This window comes from Scomber scombrus, chromosome 19, assembly GCF_963691925.1.
Source record: "Scomber scombrus chromosome 19, fScoSco1.1, whole genome shotgun sequence".
Lineage (NCBI taxonomy): Eukaryota > Metazoa > Chordata > Actinopteri > Scombriformes > Scombridae > Scomber > Scomber scombrus.
The window spans coordinates 28,318,175-28,345,368 of record NC_084988.1 but is presented as its reverse complement, the minus strand read 5'-3'; the positions used below and the strand labels follow the sequence as shown (position 1 = coordinate 28,345,368).

General features: G+C 41.6%; 1 protein-coding gene across 8 annotated transcripts in view; it reads right to left on the bottom strand.

Annotated features, from left to right (window-relative positions):
* The window catches only part of nrxn3a (neurexin 3a), a 240,686-nt gene that overhangs the window by 36,271 nt on the left and 177,221 nt on the right, over positions 1-27,194 (bottom strand). For all 8 annotated transcript variants that reach the window (XM_062440937.1, XM_062440941.1, XM_062440935.1 and 5 more), the window contains 2 exons: positions 19,736-19,917; positions 5,773-5,944 (listed from right to left, as the gene is read on the bottom strand). In XM_062440937.1, coding sequence (XP_062296921.1) covers positions 5,773-5,944; positions 19,736-19,917 — 354 coding nt within the window. The remainder of the gene's footprint in view (positions 1-5,772; positions 5,945-19,735; positions 19,918-27,194) is intronic.

Sequence of the window (27,194 nt, the reverse complement as noted above, 5' to 3'; positions counted from 1 at the left end):
CTGCAACAAATAGTACACAAACTTGAAACTTCCAGGCTGGACTTTTGCAATGCATTATTATTAGGCTGCCATTACAAGTCTCTAAAGACTCTCCAGCTGGTCCAGAATGCAGCTGCACGCTTACTTACAAAAACTACAAAAAGAGATCATATTACTCCCATTTTAGCTTGGCTGCATTGGCTTTCATTAAAATCCAGAATTTTTCTTTTCTTTTCCTCACTTTTAAAGCTCTTAATGGTCAGGCTCCATCATATCTGAAAGAGCTCATAGTACCTTATGAACCTACCAGAACACTGAGCTTCCAGCATGCAGGCTTACTTGTGGTTTGTAGTATCTTTAAAAGTAGAATGGGAGGCAGAGCCTTTAGTTATCAGGCTCCTCTCCTGTGGAACCATCTTCCATATTCTGTCCAGGGGGCAGACACCCTCTCTACTTTTAAGCTTAAAATGTTCCTTTTTGATAAAGCTTATAGTTAGGGCCGGCCAGTCTTGTCCTGGACCAACTCCTAGCTGCTATAGACTGAGACTGCCAGGAAACTCCCATGATGCACTGAGCTCTCTCTCTCCTCCCTCTCTCTATTCATTTATGTCCATTTACATTCATGTGATTTTAATGCATTCACTACCTAAAACTCCCCGGAGTTCTTTAATCTGGGGTTGTAGACGTCGGGTTGACCGGTTTCTTTCCTGGACCTACTACTTTCCCGTCCTGGGCCTACTATTTTCAATGTTGATTTTCAATGTGCTTCTTTCTCCTCTCCTTTCTCTCTCTCCTCTTTATTCCCACCCCCCTCTTCTTAACCCCAACCGGCCGAGGCAAATGGCCGCCCACTTAGATCCCAGTTCTGCCTGAGCTTTCTTCTCGTTAAAAGGGAGTTTTTCCTTGCCACTGTTGCCAAGTGCTTGCTCATGTGGGAATGTTGGGTCTCTTTAATTTAAATTATAGAGTACAGTCTAGACCTGCTCTATGTGTAGTGCCTTGAGATGGCTTTTGTTCTGAATTGGCGCTTAATAAATTGAAAAAAAAGGAAAAAAATTGATTAATTGATTTCAGTAATCAGATCTTAAATATCTAATTGTTAAAAGTGAAAATGAAAGTGCTTGTTTTAGGGTTAGACTTAAAACATCAACACATTTTCATTCAAGCGTACGCTATTTACAAGATCCTGGATATTTTTTTATATGTTTATGATTCTTAACTATGAGATTTCATGTCAGCATCACACAGCCCATTTAATCACTGATTTGTTAACCAATGCAAGCATACAAAGAATGTGTATTGGCATTTGTTCCCAAGAAATGCAAAACAGGAGAATAAAATAGACAAAGTAAGGTAATACTAAGTCTACTACTACTACTACTAAAAATAATAATAAAAAGCTGCAAGCAGCACCTCCCACGCACGTCGGGCTGTGGCGCTGTCGGAGGGCGCGCACACGTAGACATCTTCATACGCATGCTTTTATTGGATGTTGGAGTTGGTGAAATAACACTTCCTGTGTTCACTATGTGGAGCTAGAAAACAGCCACTAATCATAAGGGTATGCAGAGGAAAATCACACCAGTCATGAATATGATGTGATAAAGGTATTTAGTTTAACACTGAGGACGATGCAGGGCATTTATGCATGGATTAAGCTGCTTCAAAGTGTGTTTTGATATGTAAACCATTTGATGATCTAGCTGTTTGGCCTCAGTGTAACTTGTAATAATGTCGACTTAAAAATGTAGGAGGAGTTGGTTAAAATAAAAGGACTGGAAATGGCAAAAAAAACATCAAAATTGAGCAGTTTTTACAAGATGGTCGACTTCCTGTTGGAGTCAGGGTATGGCGCCAAGAGGCTTTTTTGTGTGTCTGGACATAATACATGTGCCTCCTGAATTTCATTCTTCTATGTCAATTTGGAAGGCGGGGCTTCAATTTAGATAATTTCAAGGGGACGCCCATGCAATTGACCTCTTTAGTATGTTAACTGGCACCACTCCAGACGTGCGTGTTAAGTTTTGTGGCCGTAGAGGCATCCCTTGCCCCTCAAAAACATCATTGTAAGTCATGGCGTAAAATGTGTTGCCATGGCAACGGTATTTGATTATGGGTCATGAGCTGCAGAATGTAGATCACCAAGGTCTTATGTCTTAGATGTGTCAATTTCAGGTGTACCTACTTAAGATTCTGGGAGTAATTAGTCAAAAAATGACACATGTCACCATTAGGTGGCGCTATGACATTACCATGTACATGTCTTTAGACCGGGACTCTGAACAAGTATATGGAATTTGGAAAAGATTAGAGCATGTGGAGTCAAGTTATAAGGCTTTGAAATTTCATGGCGAGACATCGAAATCAGCCGCATCGTCAAGGCAACACCTTTTGACACAGAGTCACCAACTTCAGAATATACAATCTCCAAAGTCTTGAGGCTTTTCTGAGTAAATTTGAGATGGATCTGACTAACCTGCTACCCACAGGGAGTCAAAGTATAAAACATACAACTTCCTGTTGCCAGTAGGTGGCGCTATGACTCAGATCCAGTATTGACGGGACTCTTAATAAGCACAAGAAGTTTGGGCTTCCTAGGATCATGTATGTTGGATTTATGGCCATATAAAGTCCAAGGTCTGTAGATGATACTGAATGAATTTGAAGTCGCTGAGGTTAAATATGAAGGGTTTGTTAAAGTATGCAAGCTGGAAATGGCCAAAATTGCAACTTTGAACCAAAATGGCCGACTTCCTGTTGGATTTAGGGTATAGGTCCTACCATGTTTTTGGTGCGTCTGGTCATGATATATATGCATACTGAATTTCATCGATCTGGAGCGATATTAAGTGTGACTAGGTGGCGCTGTCGAGCCATTTTGCCCTTCCTTTTTGGAAGACCCATAAAATATAGAATTTTTCACCGGACCTGACACGCACCTGTCAGCGCTCGGGCCCTAATAAGAATCAGCTCAGAAACAATAGGGTCTCGCGCTGCCTTGTCAGCACTCGGCCCCTAATAATAATCGGACCAGAAACAATAGGGCTTCGCGCTGGTCAGCGCTCTGGCCCTAATCATTCTTTCAGTTACAATAGGGCCTGACAAAGCTGACAAAGGAGCTTTCCAGGGAGCAATAATTTAATAGAATAGCCTCAACATTAACCAATCATATTTTTGAGTGCATGTTTTTGTGTTGCAAAATGTTAAATAAATCATTCAAAGTAAACCTCACATGGAGAAATTGCCAACATTTGGGTGGTAAGTCTTCTTCACCAAAATTATAAAATTAAAATACATGAATAAAAACAAGAATAAAGTCTCATTAAATGTTGAGTGATAAAGTGATTATAGTTAAAAAGAATTACACATTTTGTGACTATCTTACTGTGAGACTGGGTTGGTTGGTATAAACTTTGTAATCCAGATTTGCAGGAATAAAGATTCAGTGTAGACACTCTTTGAGTCGCCAGTGTGTATCTGAGCCACAGAGGCTGTAGACAACTATGACCAGAAGATTTAAGACACACATTTTTTTTCTCTTTTTATTACTCACAACAAGTAATGGTTGCTGAGGATCTTGGATAGGCTAATGTAGCCACTCCCCTGCTACTGTCCGAAACAGCAAAAACACAACGTATTTCTCACAATCGAAGGTGAAAAAATTAAGACAGATGGTCATAAAATTCACATAGCATTTCGTTGAGTTATCAAAGACACTTTATTGTTGTTGTGTTAAGAAATAAAAATATAAATAAAATCATCAGCACTGAATTATCCGGTCTTCCCGGGACTGATAAAGACACAACAGGGGTAAAATCCTCCTGGTTAATGTTGAGTAATATAGCTGTTATATTTTTAAAGTACTATATAATATCTGTGGATTTGTGGACACGAATCAATAGATAAAATTTTGGGGTTATTTTAAGGACTGCCTTGAGACTTGGTTGCGCAGGCGCACTGATCACTTGTGTTACTGCATGTATTTAAATGCATACAATATTGTACAAAAAGTAGTGCAAAACTTTTTGTACAATATCATATGAATAGAGAATGAGGGCGTCCTGAACTCATCACCCTGTCTCCATCATCTGCCCTTGCAAGATGTACTCATTGACATAAACTTGTAGCTATAAAGCTGGCTGTCACAGCTTTTGAAACGTGTGAGTGTGGCAGCTGGGAAAGCACAAATGTAAACAATCATCCAAAGACAAGCTGCGCTGTTTCTCCTTGCTACATCAGATAAAGTAGTTCTGGTATTTCCAAGGCAATTTGCAGAAACCTTTTCCTTTTCCTACACAGAAACCATTACAGAGCTTTGTGCTTATATATGTCAGACAGGAGAAAGGTAATGCAGCAGTATCAGCACATACATGGTTAATCAATACTCTTCCTCTAAGGACCCATGGTCAAAACACATCAGACATCATGACTTGATGACCTGATATCCCCATGTGAAGTTGTTTATCAAAATACAGTCATGGGACACTGGTCTGCCAGTACATCATCATCTTCAGCACACCAACTTCTAACATTGATCGTCTTCAAATTTGTAACCCAATGCCTCAGGTCAAAAAACAAACAAACAACAACAAAAGTCTCTATTGCACAGCAAAACTGAACAACACATGTTCATTTTTAGCACAAGTATTCATAGACATGCAAATTATTTTACTTGTGCTACTCATCAAAGCAGTACATGCTACTGTGGCCTGCTCTGCCTAGTGTTCACAAAGCCTTTTGATTGGAAAGAAAGCTTTATTAAAGTATTAAATAAATACATCATTTATCAGCTACATTATTTATCAGGTTACTGGTTAATGATGGGCACTGGAAATGTATGCTCAGTTATAAAAACGTTTGCAAACAGTAAAAACAGTAAGCTGAATACAACACTTTCACCTAATTTGTAAGATGCACACACTACAATGATTTCCCATTGTGCACCTCAATAAATTTAAGACTATTATCTTTACACATAATTTGCTCTCCGGAGGTTGCTTTTGTGCAGCAGTAGATTTCTTAATGTTCTGCACACAGACAACATGTCTACCAACCTTTCTTTAAATTGGCAATATGCTATTTTTGCGATTGAGTCAGCTCTTTACGCATTGGTGCAGCTTTTGCAGGTTGTTTTAGAGAGTCAAAATGGTTGCAAGTTCTTTTTTATTTGTACAATCAATAATAGATAAATGAGTGCAACAAAGCATTTATTTCGCATTTGATTCGCCATGTTCCGTGACTTTGATGTTTTGCCATGGAACAGAAAGCCGTGTACCTTCAATGTATCATTGTATTACAAACTTACCTTTTAAACAGTTTTTACTACGAGTGAGATACATGCACTGTCTATTGTATCACTTTAGCCCAGGGGGAAAAAAGAGTACAAGAAAGCACAATAGTAAATACCCTATATTTACTGCCTGAACAAATATATCATGTGCTCCATCATGTGGCAACTTCAAGTATGTGCAGAATATTTAAAAGCAACATAGAATGTGACAACAAACACAAAAGATGAACAGAACATGTAATAATGCTACTCTTCTGCTGGAAGCAGATGCTGTCCAGTGATCCTTTAAACTGTCTCACATTGACATGATCCTGTTGCCTTATTGCACCTTTTCGATACCAATTAATGTGCTTTTACTTACAATGAGCAGTAGTTTTCATAAGATATGAAATAGATAACTGATACTGTCAGATTTGCTAACAATTATGATTGCCAACATGTTTGTACAGTAAAGCCCATTGGTTGAAACAGATGTATGAGTTTAAGATTAATTTGTGTTGTACCTGTAGGGAAGTGTTCATTGATGGACCAGTTATCCACCTGCAGCGTAGCATTACCACCATTTCTGGTGAAGCGGACCACATGATATTTCCCATCATTCACTGGGATACTGCTCTCCTGCACACTGATATCCACAGTGCCAATGTTGAATGTCACTCCAATTTTGCCTTGTTGCTGAAAAAAACAAAAAAACAAAATATTAGACACAGTCAGTGTGTTCAATTTTTCTTTAATTTATTAAATATGGAATTAGGCTTATATGCACATTCATGAACCTAAGTGGCTGCTGAATGATGTGTGAATATTTGAAACATGCCAAAAACAAAGACGTGACCGTGTTCTTGAAAATAATAAATAACTAAGTAATTTTACAACATATTTGAAAACATTTTGCTTAAACCTGCTGGCTATGACAACCTTCATCACTTTACTTTTTTAAATGTGAAAAACCTGTTTACTCCAGCAACTCCACAAGAATGTGTTTGAATCTTTCAAAAACCTGGACATAAAAATAGGAGGGTTTGCAACTAACGATTATTTTAATAATCGATTAATTGGTCGATTATTTTTTTCAATTAATTGATGAATCTAAAAGAAATTTAAATTTAAATTTCCACCCATTCATTCAAAAACAGAACATTATTTCAAATTGATAATGCAAAATAGTGCACAAACAACAGGGTACTTGCTTGGACGTCCCTGCTGTTAAAGTAATATTAAATTATAAATAATATATTTTTTAAAACAATTGAATGTTGATGTCAGATAGCTTTAACAAAAAACATACATTGTATGCTATACAAAAAGAGGTATTTTCTGTTGTTTAAAGGGACCTGAGCTGTCAGAACAATAAATAAATGATATATAATAAAGAAAAATGCAAATCACAAAACTGTTACTTACCCTAGTATATAAGTACAATAAAGTTATATTATTGATCCCAAATTATAACAAATTGGTAAGAAAAAAAACATGTTTTACATAAATAAAGCACACTTATAAATCAATATTGCCCATCCTCCAGCAGTGTCAACCAAGAATTCTAAACAGGTTCACTTTGGTGGTGTGCAGACTGATTTTATATTATTCTTAATGGTTTCACACACAACCTAGCAAAACAACAATGTGTCTGTGAAACTACATATTCACAGTATGAGTTTATTTGGTAGTGACCAGTTTTACTTTTTGCATCAGTAGGCGACCATACAAAACTATGTGCGCTAGATTCCCCTGCTCCTCTCCCCATCTCCTACGTCTATGAGATGTTCTCAGCAGGTAGCAGCTGATAGTTCACAAACTAGAACGAGGGTGCCCCAGCAACAATATTAATAATCCACATGGTGACATTATATAATTAATGTGACGTGCAAAAGCGATGTGTGTGTGTGTGTGTGGTGTGCTCGCGCCCGGCAAGATGTTGTACACTCTTTCTACTTTTATGTTGATTTTGGTCTTGGTTTTCTCTGCCTGCCTCTGCTGATACCGGCTCCGCTCAGCTTCATCTGCGGGTGAAGTAAACTGCCGCGCGACATACAGTTGAAACCAGAAGTTTACATGCACTGTATAATAAGACACATAACCTTTTTTTTCTCACTGTCTGACATTAAATCAGACTAAACTTTTTCGGTTTTAGGTCAGTTAGGATTGCCAACATTATTAATATTTGCTAAATGCCAGAATAATGAGAGAGAGAATTTTATAGACAATTTTTTATTACTTTCTTTTTTCCCGTGAAAAATGGAATCTTTAATGAAATACTATGACTATAGCTTATAAAAATATACCTAACCAGGTTGAGGGAATAATTTTTGAAAACTCAGTGCTAGCCAGTGACAGGCACCCTCCAATACAGTGGCAGTCAGATACCTTTAATCTGTTGAAGGTTTATCGCATATTTTTACATTCAATTTGTCCAATTATTTCCACAAAATTCACCCGGAGTCATCATTTAACGTTACTGGTGTGAGAATAGTGGCTTGAAAAGGGAACCCCCTACATATTTTTTTATTCAGTTTGATATGTACTGTGCATATTAATTATTTGATTTGTTTACATGTTTTTAAAAAATTAAATAGTTATTGCGGCTGCAATTCAATTAAATAGGCACTGTACATTGTGGAAGTAATAACTGAGTTTCACCACAAGAGGGAGTTTATAGTTTGTGGTTGTCATTTGTCGGGTAAAACCAGTACATTGTTGTGCAATACTAATGAAACGACAGAAGCGTGTTACTCACAATGTGCTGCTATATGTCTGTGTATAGTTCAGATAACACAGTAAAGTCAACATACAACTCTAAAGTGCACTGAATGTTTCATTAAAGTGTGTTACACTGGGTTGAACCCCACGCACAATCTTTAAAAAAAAAAATGTAAGAAGCAGCAACACCGAGCTATCAGGACTCTTTGCTCTCACACACGCTGCATTTATAGTCACATAAATACACACGCGCGCAGTCACTCTCTACAGCGCACTCTTGCTCGCTCGCTCCAGATTCCGGGAGATTGTGTCTCATTTGCGCCCTACTATGTCTTTGGTTATGCCCCTAAGTGCAGCCACTATTTGGCAGGGAGACAGAGAGAGAGAGGGAGAAAACCGCTTCAGTGAGGTCTGAAGAAGTAACGCCGCATTTTTTTTTTGGCAGTAACGGTAACAGCGTTGTTAGGGGGAAACAGTAATTAATTTGATTACTTGTTACTGAAAAAAGTAACGCTGTTAGTAAAGCTGTTCATATATAACACCGTTATTCCCATCACTGCTCCCGATATTATCAAACTTTCATAGTTAATAATGTTAATATTTAGCCTACAGTAAGCTAAATTCAGTTAACTTTGATTACACTCTTAATTATTTGTATATCCTTTTGCACTAAATATATAAGATTGTATGTACCCCAGTGGACGAGAGGGTAGCCTCCCTCCGCCTTCGGGTGGGTGGGCGGATCCTGTTGTTTGTGCCTATGGTCCAAACAGCAGTTCAGAGTATCCATCCTTTTTGGAGTCCTTATAGGGGGTGCTGGAGAGTGCTCCCTCTGGGGATTCCCTCGTCCTGCTGGGGGACATCAACGCTCACGTTGGCAGCAACGGTGAGACCTGGAAGGGTGTGATTGGGAGGAACGGCCCCCCCGATCTGAACCCGAGTGGTGTTTTGTTATTGGACTTCTGTGCTCGTCACAGATTGTCCATAACGAACACCATGTTCAAGCATAAGGGTGTCCATATGTACACTTGGCACCAGGACACCCTAGGCCGCAGTTCGATGATTGACTTTGTAGTCGTGTCGTCGGACTTGCGGCTGCATGTCTTGGACACTCGGGTGAAGAGAGGGGCGGAGCTGTCAACTGATCACCACCTGGTGGTGAGTTGGCTCCGTTAGGATGCCGGTCAGACCTGGCAGACCCAAACGTATTGTGAGGGTCTGCTGGGAACGTCTGGCAGAAACTCCTGTCAGAGAGAGCTTCAACTCCCACCGGGAGAACTTTGACCATGTAACGGGGGAGGCGAGGGACATTGAGTCCGAGAGGGCCATGTTCCGTGACTCCATTGTCAAGGCGTCCGACCGGTCTTGTGGCCGCAAGGTGGTCTGTGCCTGTCGTGGCCGCAATACCCGAACCCGCTGGTGGTCACCGGCGGTGAGGGATGCCGTCAAGCTGAAGAAGGAGTCCTATAGGGCCTTTTTGGCCTGTGGGACTCCGGAGGCAGCAGGCAGGTACCGACAGGCCAAGCGGGTGGCGGCTGCGGCGGTCGCTGAGGCAAAAACCCGGACATGGGAGGAGTTCAGTGAGGCCATGGAGAACGACTTCCGGACGGCTTCGAAGAGGTTCATGACCACCATCCGGCCCCTCAGGAGGGGGAAGCAGTGCACCGTCAACACTGTGTATGGTGGGGACGGTGCGCTGCTGACCTCGACTCAGGACGTTGTGGATCGGTGGAAAGAATACTTTGAAGACCTCCTCAATCCCACCGACATGCCTTTCCGGTAAGGGAGCAGGGCCTGGGGACCCGGGCGTGAGCTTTCCTATCTCTGGGGCTGAGGTTGCCGAGGTGGTCAAAAAGCTCCTCGGTGGCAGGGCCCCGGGGGTGGATGAGATCTGGATGTTGTTGGGCTGTCATGGTTCACACGACTCTGCAATATCGCGTGGACATCGGGGGCAGTGCCTCTGGATTGGCAGACTGGGATTGTGGTCCCTCTTTTTAAGAAGGGGGACCGGAGAGTGTGTTCCAACTATAGGGGGATCACACTCCTCAGACTCCCTGGTAAGGTCTATTCGGGGGTACTGGAGAGGAGGGTCCGTCGGATAGTCGAACCTCGGATTCAGGAGGAGCAATGTGGTTTTCGTCCGGGTCGTGGAACTGTGGACCAGCTCTACATCCTCTACAGGATCCTTGAGGGTGCATGGGAGTTTGCCCAACCAGTCCACATGTGTTTTGTGGACTTGGAGAAGGCATTCTACTGTTTCCCTCGGGGAGTCCTGTGGGGGGTTCTCCGGGATAATGGGGTATCGGACGCCCTGATACGGGCCGTCCGTTCCCTGTACGACCGGTGTCAGAGCTTGGTCCGCATTGCCGGCAGTAAGTCGGACTCGTTTCCAGTGGGGGTTGGACTCCGCCAGGGCTGCCCTTTGTCACCGATTCTGTTCATAATTTTTATGGACAGGATTTCTAGGCGCAGCCAGGGCGTTGAGGGTGTCCGGTTTGGTGACCTCAGGATTGGGTCACTGCTTTTTGCAGATGATGTGGTCCTGTTGGCTTCATCAGACCCTGACCTCCAATTCTCACTGGATCAGTTCGCCGCTGAGTGTGAAGCGGCCGGGATGAGAATCAGCACCTCCAAATCCGAGTCTATGGTCCTCAGCCGGAAAAGGGTGGAGTGCACTCTCCAGGTCGGGGATGAGATCCTGCCCCAAGTGGAGGAGTTTAAGTACCTCAGGATCTTGTTCACGAGTGAGGGAAGGATGGAGCGAGAGATCGACAGGCGAATCGGTGCGGCGTCCACAGTAATGCGGACTCTGCACAGATCCGTCGTGGTGAAGAGGGAGCTGAGCCGAAGCTCTCGATTTACCAGTCGATCTTCGTTCCTACCCTCACCTATGGTCATGAGCTTTGGGTAGTGACACAACGAACGAGATCGCGGGTACAAGTGCCGGAAATGAGCTTCCTCCGTAGGGTGGCTGGGCTCTCCCTTAGAGATAGGGTGAGAAGCTCAGTCATCCGGGAGGAGCTCGGAGTAGACCCGCTGCTCCTCCGCGTTGAGAAGAGCCAGATGAGGTGGCTCGGGCATCTAGTAAGGATGCCTCACCGGTAGGAGACCCCGGAGAAGACCCAGGACACGCTGGAGAGACTATGCCTCTCGGCTGGCCTGGGAACGCCTCGGGATCCCCCGGGAAGAGCTGGACGAAATGGCTGGGGAGAGAGAAGTCTGGGTTTCCCTGCTTAGGCTGCTGCCCCCGTGACCCGACCTCGGATAAAGCGACAAGAAGATGAGATGAGATCATTAATTGTCCAAATGACATAAAATGATCATTCTCGAAAACATCTTCAATAGAAATTATACCTGCCTCGACCCAAGTTCTACAATTACAGCGTCTTCTTGCCCACTTTTAACAGTTTGATGTGCCAAAGAGGCGATTTTTTGGTAAAAGAAGGTTTATCCCCAATAAATTCATTTTCTATTAATAAAAATATTTGTATAAGTGTCCCTTGCAAACTCAAGCAATGGGTTCCTAAATGGTATTTATAATAATAATAATACTAATAATAATAATAATAATACATTTTATTTAGATGGCGCCTTTCACGTCACCCAAGGTCACCTTACTCTTCCTGCTTTGCTTGAGTGCAGACGCTTCGCTCTTCGCTCTTTGCTCTTTGCTCTCTGCTTTGCTTTCTTTTTTTTCAATTGCAATCCTGTCCTTTTGCTACAAAATTTATGGAAGGTGGGTCCTGGATACTTCTTTATCACTTGGAGCTTAATTTATGAAAGTATCTGAAGGCTACCACTATTATTTAAACTCTTTTACTTCGTGCCTATCAGCAGCACAAGCCTGCACTATAGTGACTGGGATTGAGGAGCTCAGCTAAGCTAAGCTAATTAGCAGCAAGATGCCTCCCTTTTCCACGGATGACTACTACAAACTTCTCCAGAAGATAGCAGTACCGGAGACGAAAATTCAGCGACTCGAAGTCAACGTGGAGGTAAATGGACAATATGGGAATGAAACCACTCTACTGATGACCCAAATCAGTGGACAGGAGCAGGCTAACAGACAGCTACTTAGCACCACCAAGAAGCAGGAGGCTGGTGGTTACGGCAGTAAATCAACCAGTAGTCTCCCTGGAACTCTCTTGGTGCAAAGCCAAAGCATACAGATAAATCGCTTCCCTCAGATATGGGAAGACGGTTAACAGGCAGAACCCAGCACCCGGAGACTCGTGATGAAACTGGGTGGCCTGCACTGCCATCGCACAGGAGGGTCTCTTCAACCCCTATACCAAGGAGAAATCAGCCGTGGACTGTGGCAAAAACAAAACGTAAGAGCAAACCGACCCAAGACACAGGGATTCTACTAGAGAACAGATTTGCTCCGCTTTTACGAGACCCTGACTCCCCAAAAGAAAGGTCATCTTCCAACACCGGAGAAAGGTATGAGGCTAAATCACATACTAAAAGGCCGCAGAAAGAGCCAACCACTGGGCCTCAAACGCTGATAGTGGGTGACGGAGCTGTGAATAAGATCAAACACTTTTTCAACAAAAATACCAAAGTGCTCTGTTTTACCAACGACATGGTGTCCGATATCTCAAAGAAAATTCTGGAAATCGCTGCTGAGCATCCGACAGTGAAATCTCTTGTCATACACACAGGAGCACTTGATGTTGTCAAACAACAATCAGAGGTATTGAAACAGGATTTTATTATCTGCTGAACAAAGTTCGATGTCTGAATATTGAGGTGTTTATCAGTGGACCTCTACCGACAGTTCGGCGAGGAGACGAGAGATTCAGCAGGCTGATGATGCTCAACAGATGGCTCAAAGATACGTGTGCCGCTCAATCAGTGAATTTTATTGACAATTTCCACATTTTTTGGGAACGTAGACACGTCTTTATGGCAGATGGATTTTGCCTTAACAAGTCAGGAGTACAGCTGTTAAACTACAACATTTTTTATTTTGTGCGTCAGTCACCAGCAGCCCATGCCAAGGACAAGAGGCGAGACAATCCAAAACAACAGATAAGACAGCTTTCTGGAGAAGAATTGCTACCGCCTGAGATAAGGACTGACCATGAAACACACAAGGAGTCTCCCCCAGCCCCAACAGCCCAACATGAGGAGTCTCCCCCAGCCCCAACAGCCCAACATGAGGAGTCTTCCCCAGCCCCAACAGCCCAACAGGAGGAGTCTCCCCCAGCCCCAACAGCCCAACAGGAGGAGTCTTCCCCAGCCCCAACAGCCCAACATGAGGAATCTCCCCCAGCCCCAACAGACCAACAAGTGGAGTCTCCCCCAGCCCCACCAGGAGACTCCCAACTTTCACCCACCAGGACCCCATCCAGCCTTTCATTCTCTCCACTCAGTCCGGACTCCCCACTTCTGGGTTTCACCGACAGGATGAATGACCTTGTCACGGCAGCAACACTCGCACTCTGTTTGCTATGGTTGATAAGCTTACAAACCCCCCTAAACAGATAGCTCCAGAACTCCTCTCCACAGATAAATGCAATGAATTTGCTTGCTTTTTCAGTGAAAAAATCCAGTCCATAAGGTTAAATATCAACACAAAACAATAAAAAGACACAATCCCTAAGACCTCCCAGGAATAACTCAACTGCGATGTCAGAATTTAAAACAGTTGACCAAAAAACCATAGAGGAAACAGTTCAGCATCTAAAACCATCAACATGCTGTCTTGACACAATGCCATCAGACTTTTTTAAAACTATTGTGAACTCTGTCCAAACAGATTTGCGACAAATAATAAAAAGCTCACTTCAATCAGGCACATTTCCTAAACCCCTAAAAGTAGCTGCCATTAAGCCGCTCTTAAAAAAGAGAACGCTGGATGCTTCCATGTTAACCAACTACAGACCTATCTCTAATCTTCCTTTTATAGCCAAGATCATTGAGAAAGTGGTGTTTAATCAACTCAGCAATTTCTTGAACTCCAGTGGTCTTTTTGACAAATTTCAATCAGGCTTCCGACCTCACCACAGTACAGAAACAGCTCTTATTAGAGTGTTAAATGACATAAGGTTAAACACTGACTAAGGCAAGGTGTCAGTTCTGGTCCTGTTGGATCTCAGTGCTGTGTTTGACACTGTGGATCACAGTATACTGTTGAACAGGTTGGAAACTTGGGCAGGACTCAGCGGAACAGTCCTAGAATGGTTCAGGTCCTACTTGGAGGAGCAGAGTTATTTTGTGACAATTGGAAGTTATGAATCCGATCGAGTGGCTATGACATGTGGAGTTCCTCAGGGGTCAGTTCTTGGACCCCTTCTGTTCAGTCTATATATGCTGCCTTTGGGTCAAATTCTGCAGAACTCTAATGTAGACTATCACAGTTATGCAGATGAGACGCAGATATACCTAGCACTGTACCCGGATGACTACAGTCCAATACAGTCATTGTGTCACTGTTTAGAGCAAGTAACAAATTGGATGAACCAACATTTCCTTCAATTAAATCAGGACAAAACTGAGGTAATTGTTTTTGGCAATAAAGAGAAGAGGATTGCTGTCAGTAAACATCTCGAGTCACTCTCTCTAAAAACTAGCGACCAAGTCCCAAACCTTGGCGTGCTGATAGACTCAGATCTGACCTTCAGCAGTCATATCAAATCAATCACCAAAACAGCTTCTATCAGCTTAAGAACATATCCAGAGTGAAGGGTTTTATGCCTCAAACAGACCAGGAGAAGTTGATTCATGCTTTCATCTCCAGTAGACTCGACTACTATAACGGTCTTCTGACTGGACTCCCACAAAAAAGCATTAAACAACTGCAGCTCATTCAGAACGCTGCAGCTCGAGTTTTAACCAGAACAAAGAGATCAGAGCACATTACTCCAGTTCTAAAGACTTTACACTGGCTCCCAGTCAGCTATAGAATAGATTTTAAAGTTATGCTACTGGTCTACAAATCACTGAATGGTTTAGGTCCAGAATACATGAATGACATGTTAGTAGAATATAAACCCAGTAGGGCTCTGAGATCTACTGACTCAGGTCAGATAGTGGAGCCCAGAGTTCAGACTAAACATGGTGAAGCAGCTTTTAGCTGTTATGCTGCACACAACAGGAACAAACTACCAGCAGAACTGAAATCAGCCCCAACTGTGAATATTTTTAAATCCAGGTTAAAAACACTTCTCTTCTCCTGTGCTTATGATTGGGCTCTTTCAAAGCACTTTAAATTGTAATCTTTCATTTGCACTCTATGTCCTTTTAATGATTTTAAAGCAAATCATTATTTTATGCTGCAATCTTATTTTTAATGCTCTATTATATTATTTTATTTCTCTCTCTTTCTATGTTTCTGTACTTTGTTTTTATTATCAGAGTGAGTATGCCTGTTTGAACAGGTGTGTTTTGAGTTGATTTGAATGTTGTGATGGAGTCTGACTGTCTTATGTGTGGGGGGAGGGAGTTCCATAGTTTGGTATGGTGCGGCATGGTGCTGAGGCGTGATGTGGGGATGGTTAATAGACCAGCAGAGGTTGAGCGGAGGGTGCGGGAGGGGCTGTAGTCCTGGAGGAGGTCGCAGAGGTAAGGAGGGGCTAGGTGGTGAAGAGCTTTGTATGTGAGGATGAGGTTTTTGTAGTGGATGCGGTATTGTACCGGGAGCCAGTGAAGTTGTGTGAGAATAGGGGTGATGTAGTCAGATGATTTGGTGCGGGTGATGATCCGGGCGGCCGAGTTTTGAATAATTTGCAGTCTGTTGATGAGTTTGGCGGGGAGTCCGGTGAGGAGGGCATTGCAGTAGTCAAGGCGGGAAGTGACAAATGAATGAACCAGGATTTCGGTGCTGGATTGGGACAGTGATGGGCGGAGTCTGGAGATGTTTCTGAGGTGGAAGAAGGCAGTCTGGGTGATGTTTTGAATGCGAGGTGCAAATGAGAGGATGTTGTCCAGAGTGACATCAAGGCTCTTGACTTGGGGGGAGAAGGGTACAGGGAATCCGTCGATGATGATGGGTGTGGCTGGGGTGTGTTGTGATTTTGTGAGGGTTGCTTTGGAGCCGATGAGCAGGGCCTCGGTTTTATTGCCGTTGAGCTTGAGGAAGTTCCTGCTCATCCAGCTCAGGATGTCTTTAAGGCAGGTGATGAGGGAGGTGGGAGGGATGGCAGTGGTGGGTTTGGAGGAGATGTAAACCTGAGTGTCATCGGCGTAGAAGTGAAAATGGACCCCATGATGACGGAGGATTGTGCCCAGGGGGAGGAGGTAGATGATGAAGAGGAGTGGACCCAAGACTGACCCCTGGGGGACACCGAGTTAAACACCCAGACTTATGGTCCCTTATTTGCACGAATTGTTGGTGGTCAGTGAGGTATGAAGTAAACCAGCGCTAGCGATCCCAATGCCAGCCAGGCAGTCCAGGAGTAGTGTGTGGGAGATGGTGTCAAATTTCTCCACTTGTTTGTGATGTAAAAGACTGTACCGGAAGGGGTTCTGTAAGTTCCTTTTCAATTAAAACCCATCCTGGAACTAGGTCTTCTGCCAAATACAGTTTGGACATCTGATTCAAAGAAAAAGCATAGTGATACCAGTCAATTCTCGGTAGACTGAGACCGCCATCCTCATTAGCCGCGCACAGTTTAATCCTATTAAAAATAAGTCTCCTGCCTTCCCATAGAAATGAATTTATTGCCCTATTGAATCTTGATAGTAGTGGGGGAGGGAATCTCAAAGGTAAAAGACGTGATATAGTTGATTCGTGGAACTATCATCATTTTCAAGATGTTTATTTTGCCTAATAAGGATAGTCTATCTTTGTCCAATTTTGTAAAGTACTCTCAATTTTCTGAATAAGGGGGAGGAGGTTTTCCATCATTATATTATTCAAGGCTGGGGTAATCTTAATGCCTAGATAAAACAAGCCTGAAGTAAGCCAATCTATGTGTTAGTACTGAAGCTTTAGAATTGCTATACAGCATCCTTGCCCAATTTATAAATGAATACCCCAAGCCAAACCTATGTAGCATCCTGATTAAATACCTCCACTCTGCTCTATCAAACGCTTTCTCATAGTCAAGCGAGAAAGCGACAGTAGGTTCTATATTATTCCTTGTATGCCAAATTAAATGTAATAACCTGCGAACATTGTCTGCAGAAGACCTCCCCCTAACAAAACCCACCTGGTCCGGGTGGATAAGACTGGGCAAGTGTTTCTCCAGTCTTAAAGCTAGAACCTTAGCTAATATTTTGGCATCTACATTAATAAGTGAGACCAGCCAATAGCTTCCGCATTGTTGGGGGTTCTTGCCTTTTTTATGTATGAGTGTGATCACAGCGGATTGCCTTTTTTAAGTGCATCCTGAAAAACTATTTATAACTTTGGCGCCAATATGTATGTGTGTAAATGCTTTATAAAAATCCCCCACAGGGGACTTTCCAGAATTCAGATTTTTTTTTATAGCTTGCTGGATTTCTTCTAATGATATATCTCCCCTAATTTCTTTTTGTATTTGTTCTGACAGGGATGGCAAATGTACTGCTGACAACATTTTTTTCTATATCCTCCTCCGTTTTGGTGAACTGTGATGTGTACAATGATTGGTAAAACGTCCTAAATGTCTCATTTATCTCCCTACTATCTGTGGTTAAGACCCCTTCATCCTTTAACACAGATGTTATTAGTGTTCGAGTGTATTGTTGTTTTAATCGCTGAGCCAAAAACCTGCCAGCTGTTTCCCCTTGTTCGTAGTACCTCTGTCTACACCTAAACAATGCATATTCTGCTTTCTTCTGCAAGATGGAATTTCATTCGTATTTTAGTTTATTTAGATGAGACAGAACCCCCAGATTAGGTTGAGATGCATGTGGCTTTTCAACCTCCTTAATTTCCTTCTCTAAATTGAGTAAGCGGATAGCAGTTAGTCTTTTTAGGTAGAAGCATGTTGGATTAATTGGCCCCTTAAACAGGCTTTGAACACATCCCACTGAAGACCAGGATTAGTAGTTGATCCTTCATTAAATTCCCAGTATTCCAAAATGTATTTTTTGATGAAATCGTATGATTTCTCATCGTGGAGTAGAGAAGTATTAAATCTCCAACTACTCACAAAATCTTTAGATCCTGAGTTAATAATATAATAACATAACAATATTACCAATGGATTCACTCATAGTCATATCTACCAATTGCTTAGATACCAAAAAGTAGTCTATTCTAGAATAGGAAGAGTGCAGATTTGAATAGAAAGAATACTCCCTTTCTTGAGGATGTAAAAGCCTCCAGATGTCAACCAACCCCAGCTCTTCTTCCAGAACATCTATTGCTAGTTGAGATTTCTGTGTGGTTTTTGTATTAGGGATATTTGATTTATCAAGTACCGGGTTTCTCACCTGGTTAAAATCCCCCCCAAGTATCACATAGGTATTCCCAATCTGTTTCACAATATTACAGATGTCAATAAAAAAATCTGGAGAGTCAGAATTTGGGGCATATATATTAATAAGAGAACATCTAATGCCACCAAAAACTTGTATCTAATGCAACCCGTCTGCCATCCCCATCCAAAAGTTGCTTATGGATAACAATGTTAAGGTTCTTACGGATTAGAATGCCCACTCCCCTCTGTTTGGAGGAGAAGGCACCGAAAAATATTTGACCAACCCAGTCTCTCTGGAGTTTAGTGGATTCCTCATTATTTAAATGAGTTTCTTGCAAGAAGCAAATATCTACCTTTTTTTGTTTCAAGTACAGAAGAACATGAATGACGCCCCCAAAATATCATATAAGGTCAGACGACCGGCAGGTTGTAGAGAAGCTCCATTCATGAAAATGACACTAAAGACTAAGAAGAGCTTTACGAGCTCTCAGACTGAGGTCCCACTCTAGAAAAAGATCAACAGAAACACATATTATTATTTAGTGTTAGTGGAATTAAAGGTCCATAGAAAGACAAAAAATGAGGAAAATGACCCGTGCTGTGAACACTGTCTCAGCTGTTGCACCGTCACAGAAATAAAAACTAAAATGACTTAACATGAATTAGATGCCAAAAACATCTCGATAGGGGTGTCATCAGCCATGGAACTAAACTATAACTTTGATCACGAATATTTCAATTAAATGAATGAAAGTAATTAATAGTGTTTGCACTGTGGAAAAGTAACTGTGGACAAGTTGCATTGTAGTTTCAGCCACTAATATTTATATTGTAAGCTTGCATTATATCATAGTTTCAATTGCCAATTTAAATGACTGACATATCTACCTAAATTGGGGGTCAGCTCTATGTTCCCACAGCTCTATGTTCCCACAGCCCTATGTTCCCACATTACTACATTAAAAAACCTTTGAATATGTTAGATTCCAGCAAAACCGTGCAAATTCAAATTGGGATAAAAAATGTAAAATCTTTACACAATCAACAAGTCTAATGAAGCATCCTAAGCACCCTGAGATGAAAATACCATAAATAACATAAATGTTTTTTTTTAAATTATAGCTGCCAAGGGAAGCATGTTAGAGGAATCCTTTTTGGCCTAAATGAGGATTACAAGTGCTTATTTTTTTCCACTTTCTCAACCACATCTCTCTGCTGTACTTTAGAAGGGCTAGCAGGGAAACTCCATCCTTTCAGTTTAACATACACTGACTGCTTTTTGTGATGTCAATTCACCTGATTCAACCTTCACATCATATGATGAAGGTATAGTAATTAGAAAATCAAACAAAGGTAAGCCGAGACATTACCAAATATGTATGAGGCAAGCACTGTGTGTGTGACAACTTACTATGTGCAGCATAAGATAGTCCCCCAAACCAGGAGCACTGTCAATCCTGACAAGAATGCCATCTTTGAGAGAGGTGCTGAAGCCAACGGTCAGCCTGTCTGTCCTGGTGCTCGGTCTCTCATTGGCTGGCCACTTGAAAGTAATGAGGCCCCCTCCTTTACCAAAGATGTACGTCGTTCCGGCTGAACAAAGCAGGAGGAAGAAGTATAAATGGTAAACTCATATATGTATATAAACACATATATATACTCATATATATATATATATATATATATATATATATATATATATATATATATATATAGAGAGAGAGAGAGAGAGACAGAGAGAGAGAGAGAGAGACAGATACACACATCAATAAAGTGCCCAAGTCAAGAGTCAAGATGATGATGTCACATACTGGTAAGGTGCTACGTAAAAGTAATATTATCCAAGAATATCACAGACACACACACAATATGAACTTTAGCAATATGTATATACACTATATTTATATTACTCTCTATTGAAAAGTGTCCAGTGAAACTAGAGTGTCCCTTTCACACCTGTTCATGAGCCTTGTTTTGGTATTGTATGCTCTTGCCATACTTTGGCTTCCAACCAAATTTTAAATAAATTTGAAGTACATTTTTGTATGTGATTTTATCAGAAACAGATTTGATTGTGGTCCCATCCCATCCAGCCTGAGCACAGTCCAGCCTACCTCCAGCTCCCTTTGCCTGCTCGCCCCTTCACCTCCACCATCATCTCTGGGGCTCTCCCCGTCCCCCTCACCACCACCTTCATCTATGGGGCTCTCAACCTCCCCCTCACCAACACCATCACTGCGGCTGTCCCCCTCACCACCAACACCTCCATCTATGGGGCTCTTACCCTCACTACCACCATCCCTGTGGATCTCACTCTCCCCCTCACCAACACCACCACCACCTCCATCTATGGGGCTCTCACGCTGAGATCCTTCTTCGACTCTGTGGTGGCATCTGTGGTCTCTTATGCAGTGGTGTGTTGGGTAGGGGGATGTTCTGAGAGGGACAAGAACAGACTGATTAAAAGAGCCAGCTCAGTCTGTGGCTGCCCCCTCGACTCCATAGAGGTGGTGGGAGAGAGGAGGGTTTTGGCCAAACTGTCCTCCATCATGGACAACAACTCTCACCCTCTGCATCAGACTGTGAGGGCCTTAAACAGCTCCTTCAGTGACAGATTAATACAAGTGTAAGAAGGAGCGCTTCCGCAGATCCTTCATTCCAACTGCAGTCAGACTGTACAATGCTGCACTATAGTTGCACTTTAGGGTCCTTTTTTTTGTTTTTAATTGTATTGTTGTATATATATGTTATAAATGCATTTTAAGGTCCTTATATTTAGTTTTTAATTTTATTGTTGTATACATTGGTTTTTTTTCTATATCACTATTTTTTGAGCTGCTGTAGGAATGAATTTTCCCCAAAAATTCACCCAAATGTATCTTATCTTAACTCAAAATCCTCATGTCTCCTCCTAACTTTAGTACATCCCACCAACCAGGAAATGGCTTTGTAGTTGAACAGAAGATAGAGGCTGATGCCCTGACTACAAGCAAGAAGTGGAGGAAGTGTGTGAAGTGTTGCTTGTAGTCTTGCTTGCTTTTAATAAAAAGTGGAGGAAGGAAGTGAAGTCCAGGTGGGTTAAATACCCACCATAACGGTACTACTGTACCATACTGTTCATTCAAATGTAAGATATTTATGAACAAGTCTATGTCATGTTGCATCAATGCGTGAAAAACCGGACTTAATGGCTAGCTAAACATACTAACTACGGTCTATTTGTAATACAGTGGTGACGCTAAAATATGCATTTGTCATTTTATGATTTTAAACAAGCCAGATCAGCTTTGATACCGTGTCTCTATTTTCAATCATTTCAGCAATTTCAGTTGCTGACCTCTGTGCCAGACTGGGGCCAGTAACGTTAACAATGTGTGAGTCACAGTATGTGTGTTTGTGTTTTTATTTATTAGGATCCCCATTAGCAATTGTGCTGAGCAAAAGCTACTCTTCCTGGGGTGGGTGTGGGTGTGCAGGCACGTTTTGATATTGTTAGTCATGTCACTTTTAGTAGGTGACTAAATCTAATGAGATCTAAGAAACTTAAGTTATATCTTTAACTTTTTGTCTTTGTTGTCTTTCTTACTTTTTCTAGAAAATAAATGACATGATAACAAATGGATGTATTGGAGGTTTGGGTCACCTTTAAAAGGAAAAAAATGACTGCATTAAAAAAAAAAAGTACAACTGACTTGCGTATAGTGATTTCTTAGTCATAAATATCAATTATTTGAACATGTGACCAATCATTTCAGTAAAACAAACACAAAGAAAAAGGTTTAAAAGGTTTAAAAAGCTTATAAATATGCTTTTTAAATGACACATAGGTTTTGGTAACAAGACTGAAAAAAATGCAACCATCTTCTGCTCAGAAACCCATATTCAGTACCAAAAAATGTAAAAAAATGAATTTTTTTTTTAAGCAAATGGCACCGATACCAGGAGCGTTCAGTTGTACTTTGGGTTAAACAATGGAGCCAATGTCATTTTAAATGATATAACCAACAAAAAAACAAAATGTACAGTTTAACAAATGCTGCTTTTAAAACTTTTTTTTAAAGACATTTTTGAATTGCTCATCTTGCCAACCCTTATTTGTCACTGACCCTCATATCATTGTTTCCAACTTTGCCCTGCTGGAGCATTAATGTGGGTTTTAGTTTTATTTGTCTTCAGTTTGAAAAGTAAAACAAATCCAACTCTTGAACATCGTTTTGGGTGCACTGTAATGAGAATCCACACAAACAAAACACTGGCATGTGATCAATGATGACATGTATAGCCGTGTTGGGCCTGGACTTTACTGTGGAAATTGAACTCAGCACATGGCTCCTTGTTTGCTCACCCAAAACTCAAATTTAACCTTTTCAGGCCCCCTTCCCCATGTCTTGACATCACTGAAGCTTCAAAAGGAGAAGCAAGGTTTCTTCCTCTCTTCTCTTCTTTTGCCAACCTTGCTCTTCACCAGGCTACACGTAGGCAGGGCACAAGTGTCTTTCCGAAGCGCCAATGGCCCACAGATGACAACACAAGTGCGATTTATTTTTCCTTTCCCCCTTTCTTTTAGAAGCTTCACCCAGCTCGCCGGCCAAGAGGGAAAATTCCCTGTTGCCCCTGAACACATTCGGATCCGTTAAGGTGCGTTCACACCAAACGTGATGTCGCCCAATTGCGCGTCGAGATTACATATAAAGTCAATGCAAAGACGCGATAAGATGGATGCTGTGAAATTCGCGTCCATGCACAAGTTGAACATTTTGAACTTTTGCGGCGAATTCGCGTGACCCCGTGCCACGACAGCCTATCAACGTTGAGATTCTCCCGACGTCACTGACGTCTAGCCCCAGTTAGCATAGCTGGCTTTCCCTTATAAAGTTTTGAAGAAAAAATAAATAAATAGCTGGCTTTCCCGGCATAAAGTTACTGGTTTACTAGATTCAACAGTTATTTATGTGCATTTTTTGTCTGTTGATATGTGTCGCAGGAAATGGAAGAGCCTCAGGGACACATATGAGAGAAAAGACTAAGTGATCTCAGCTATGGCTGATGATTGAAGGAGCAATGTTGTTATTATCTAGTGAAAATGGGCGGGCTCGCTACTCGCCAGCCTCCAAATTGCCTGCAGAAGGGAGAGAAAGTTACAGTAACAAGATCTCTCCATGTCGTCGACCGCCGGTTAACTAAGCCCCGGCCAGCCACCTTTCGTCGACAAGGCTGATCTTTCTGCCAGAGGGCCAAAATCAGCATCGCTTCAGCCGAGGATCAGAACAGCGCCTGCTTAAGGACCACATCAAAATGTCCCATGAACTTGAACCCCTCACACTAGTGATGTGTCGTTCGCGAACGAGCCGGCTCTAAGAGCCGATGCTTTGTAGTGAACGAGAAGAGCCGATGCCCGTCGGAGAGAGCCGAATCCTCAGCCTCCTGCTCAGCAGTCCGTTTGGCTGAGAATCCATGCAGGCAGGGGCGGGAGTTTATTTTGATGGGCACACCATTCGGCCAATCACATGCGAGGACAGACTAGGATCATACCATTATGTAAAGAAGGAAGGAGGGCAGACGCTCCAAAGACAGTGAGTGTAGTGGTACAGGCCAGATACACACAGCAGAGACAGAGGAGGATTTGAGTGCAAGCATGTCGATGTGTTCAGTTGTTCTGTGTTCAGTTCAAGGTTTTTCAGGTGTTTAAAAGTTTGATTAAAATGTTAAACAAAAGTTACTGTATTTTTTTTGTAATTAAAAAAATGCATACAAATAAGGCTTTTATGAAAACACTGAATGAAAACTTGCTTAACAATACACAAACCATTCATAATTGCTAAATCAGGCTAAAATAGAACGCTCAGAGTGATACTAAATGAAGAGCCATTTGGGAGCCGTAGGACCTGGCTCTTCTAAGGGAGCCGAGCCAAAAGAGCCGAATCTTTGAAAAGAGCCGGATTGCCCATCACTACCACACACAGCTCGCACCGTCACACTTGTAGATTCAACAAATAGTAAGAGGTTATTCATCTGGGCAGAGCTACACTGTGTGTTGTAATGCTAGCTAGCATTTTATCTCACTGCTGCATAAGCTTGTGTTTTTGCGATCACGCTAATAAGCGGTAACACAGAGCTATAAGGACCCTTTGCTCTCACACGCGCTGCTTTTATAGTCACACAAACACACACACACGCGCAGTCACTCTCTAGTGCGCGCTCTTGCTCGTTTACTCCAGATTCCGGGAGATTACGTCTCATTTGCGGGAGTCAGGGAGCCGCTATCAATATGCGAGAGAGTCCCGGAACTTGGGATATCTGCATTACACATACGCACATCCTGCATTATACCTGTTGGTGAGGTAACAAAGGAGAGCTAAGCTACACCCTACCCTAGTATCCTCAGCCACGTGGTTTGCGGCTGTTTGTTTAACTGTTTGGTTACTCCGGTTTTCCGGTGGTGCCCCAAATTAATAACAAGAATGGATAATTATTTAATTCCTTATTAATAATTAATAATTATTTATGATAATCCTTAGTCATTATTAATAACCAAACTACCTTCTACTTCCCCTACATAGTAGTGTGGTGAAGCTACTACTAGTTCCAACTTAATGGTGTCCCCGACGGCCTGCATGAGTCAAATATTCTATCAGCATAATATCTGTGCACAATAATCCATATTAATTATTTTTTTTGATTATTAATTTTTTGTTTTGGTGGACATTTTCTAGGAACGTTTTTCAATTTCTTTACTGCTCTGCCAATACTATTAACAAAAATGATTGTGTACGTTTGTGTACAATAGTGGTCATATTTACAGAGAGCCATTAACATTCTGCATGTTAACAGTAGAGCTAACACACTGTTCAGTTTTATATTTTATCTTTTATTTATTTTATTACATGTTTGAATGTTTTTAACACTCCCTTTTTTCTAATGCACTGCAAGGAGCGGGTGAGAAAATACTTTTCGTTTCAGCCTGTGTATGCAAATATATGTGTGCAAAATGACATAAAGAAATCTTGAATATTCACAATAGGCGGAGACAGATATTGAAATCCTGCTAGGATAGGAATATGCTGAGTGAGTAATCATTGTTGGTCTGTAAGTCACAGGTTCAAAAGACCCATCACGTTGCTCAGGGATGTGATGAGAACCCCAGGACCAGCTGGTGAGTATGGCTGCTGTCCCAGAGCACCGTCCCTAGTGCTGTGAGTGGTCCGCCTCTTACACCCCACACCGGGAGGAAAAGAGGGACCAGACCAGACCACCCAGCTGCACCTGGAGCCTCACGCCAGAGCAGCATCTCAGCAGATGTGGAAAGTGTACTGAAAATGTTTACTCAATTACAAGTAAAAGTACTGGTGTTAAAAAAATACTAAAGTAAAAGTACAAAGTACTCTCCTCAAAAACTACTCAGAGTATTAATTACTTTTTAACAGATGGATGTTTTATTGCGTCATCAATAGCAGGCATTCAATTCGATTCACCTGTATAAAATATCCACGTTCAAAGCACATTTCTCAGATGAATGATGATGATGTATAGAAAAATGACACTACGGCTAGATATAAAGCAGGAATTTTGTTTGTTAAAAGAATGACAAAAATGTTTTTGAACTTGCATAGAACAGTTTGAACTTTTCCCAATACACTGTGAACAACAGGCAGGTAAGTGTCATAAACTCTTAGACATAATAGCATTTCTGTCACACTTCACTTTCTGAATCTTAAGTTCAGTTTCAGCAGGAGCTTGTTTTCTAAGTTAACAGAGTCTATCCGGCTTGGTTTGGCTGTGAGGAGTAGACCAGCTCAGCTAAAAAGTCGTTCACATGCAGCAGAGGCAGGCAGAGATGTGTTCAGCTTGAGAGAGAGCTTCTTAATGGCTGAGAAGGAGTGCAGCAGCTCCATGGTGTCTGTGACAAGCTTGTCAACAGTTGCTTGTGGAACACGTTTGTTTGCAGCTCTCAACATCATGTCTGGTAACTTGGCTTGTTTATTTGCTGAGAGCTTGTTTGGTGTGGCTGTGGTCTTTTGTTGACGAGATGTTGCTGCCACAGTGATGTCATGGTCCTGCTCAATCTTCGATGGAAGTTTCCTCTGTAGAGATACATTTTATCACACATCAGGTTCAAACATTACTTCATCACATCACTGTGAAAAAATCATTCAACCAGAGTAACAATTTGAGCTAATCTTTGATTGTTTAGCATAGTATAAAAGAGTGGTAAATGTGGTTAAACTTTGCAGATATATTGCTGTATTTATTCACAAGTGTAAACCAATTTTGAAGGATCGTTGCAAAAAAATCCATTTCTGTATAGATTCTAAATTCTGTAATCTGTACACTATCTGTAAAAAGAGTATCGACCAATGTATCAGTATCTAAATGTTTTAACTCCCTTTTTTATCAGTATCAGCCTAAAATATCCAGTATCAGTCAAAAAAAAAAAAGAGAGCAAAATATATGTATACCAAAACTAAATTAAGAAAAGGGATCAAATACACAAAAAATGCTGCCCCTAGAGCTAACAAATAAAAACAATCCACATTATGTTCTGGCAACATAAACCAATACTGATTACGCACGCACACACGTTAGCTAGCTCTGTCTTATTTTAATATCAGGCTAACCAATGGCACTGACTTATCTTAACCAAACTAATAACTAGAGATGTTCCGATACCATTTTTTCCCTCCCGATACCGATTCCGATACCAGTGTGTTAAAATTTTTTAAAAAAAGTCATACTACGCCTGCATGACTGTGATATGATTATCATTGTAAGGCCTGGTTCAGGTTAAACCCTTTGTAAAACATGAATGAATACAGCAAATGGAAGCCATTTATTTTTTAAATAGAACATAATAGAATATAAAACAGTAGTGC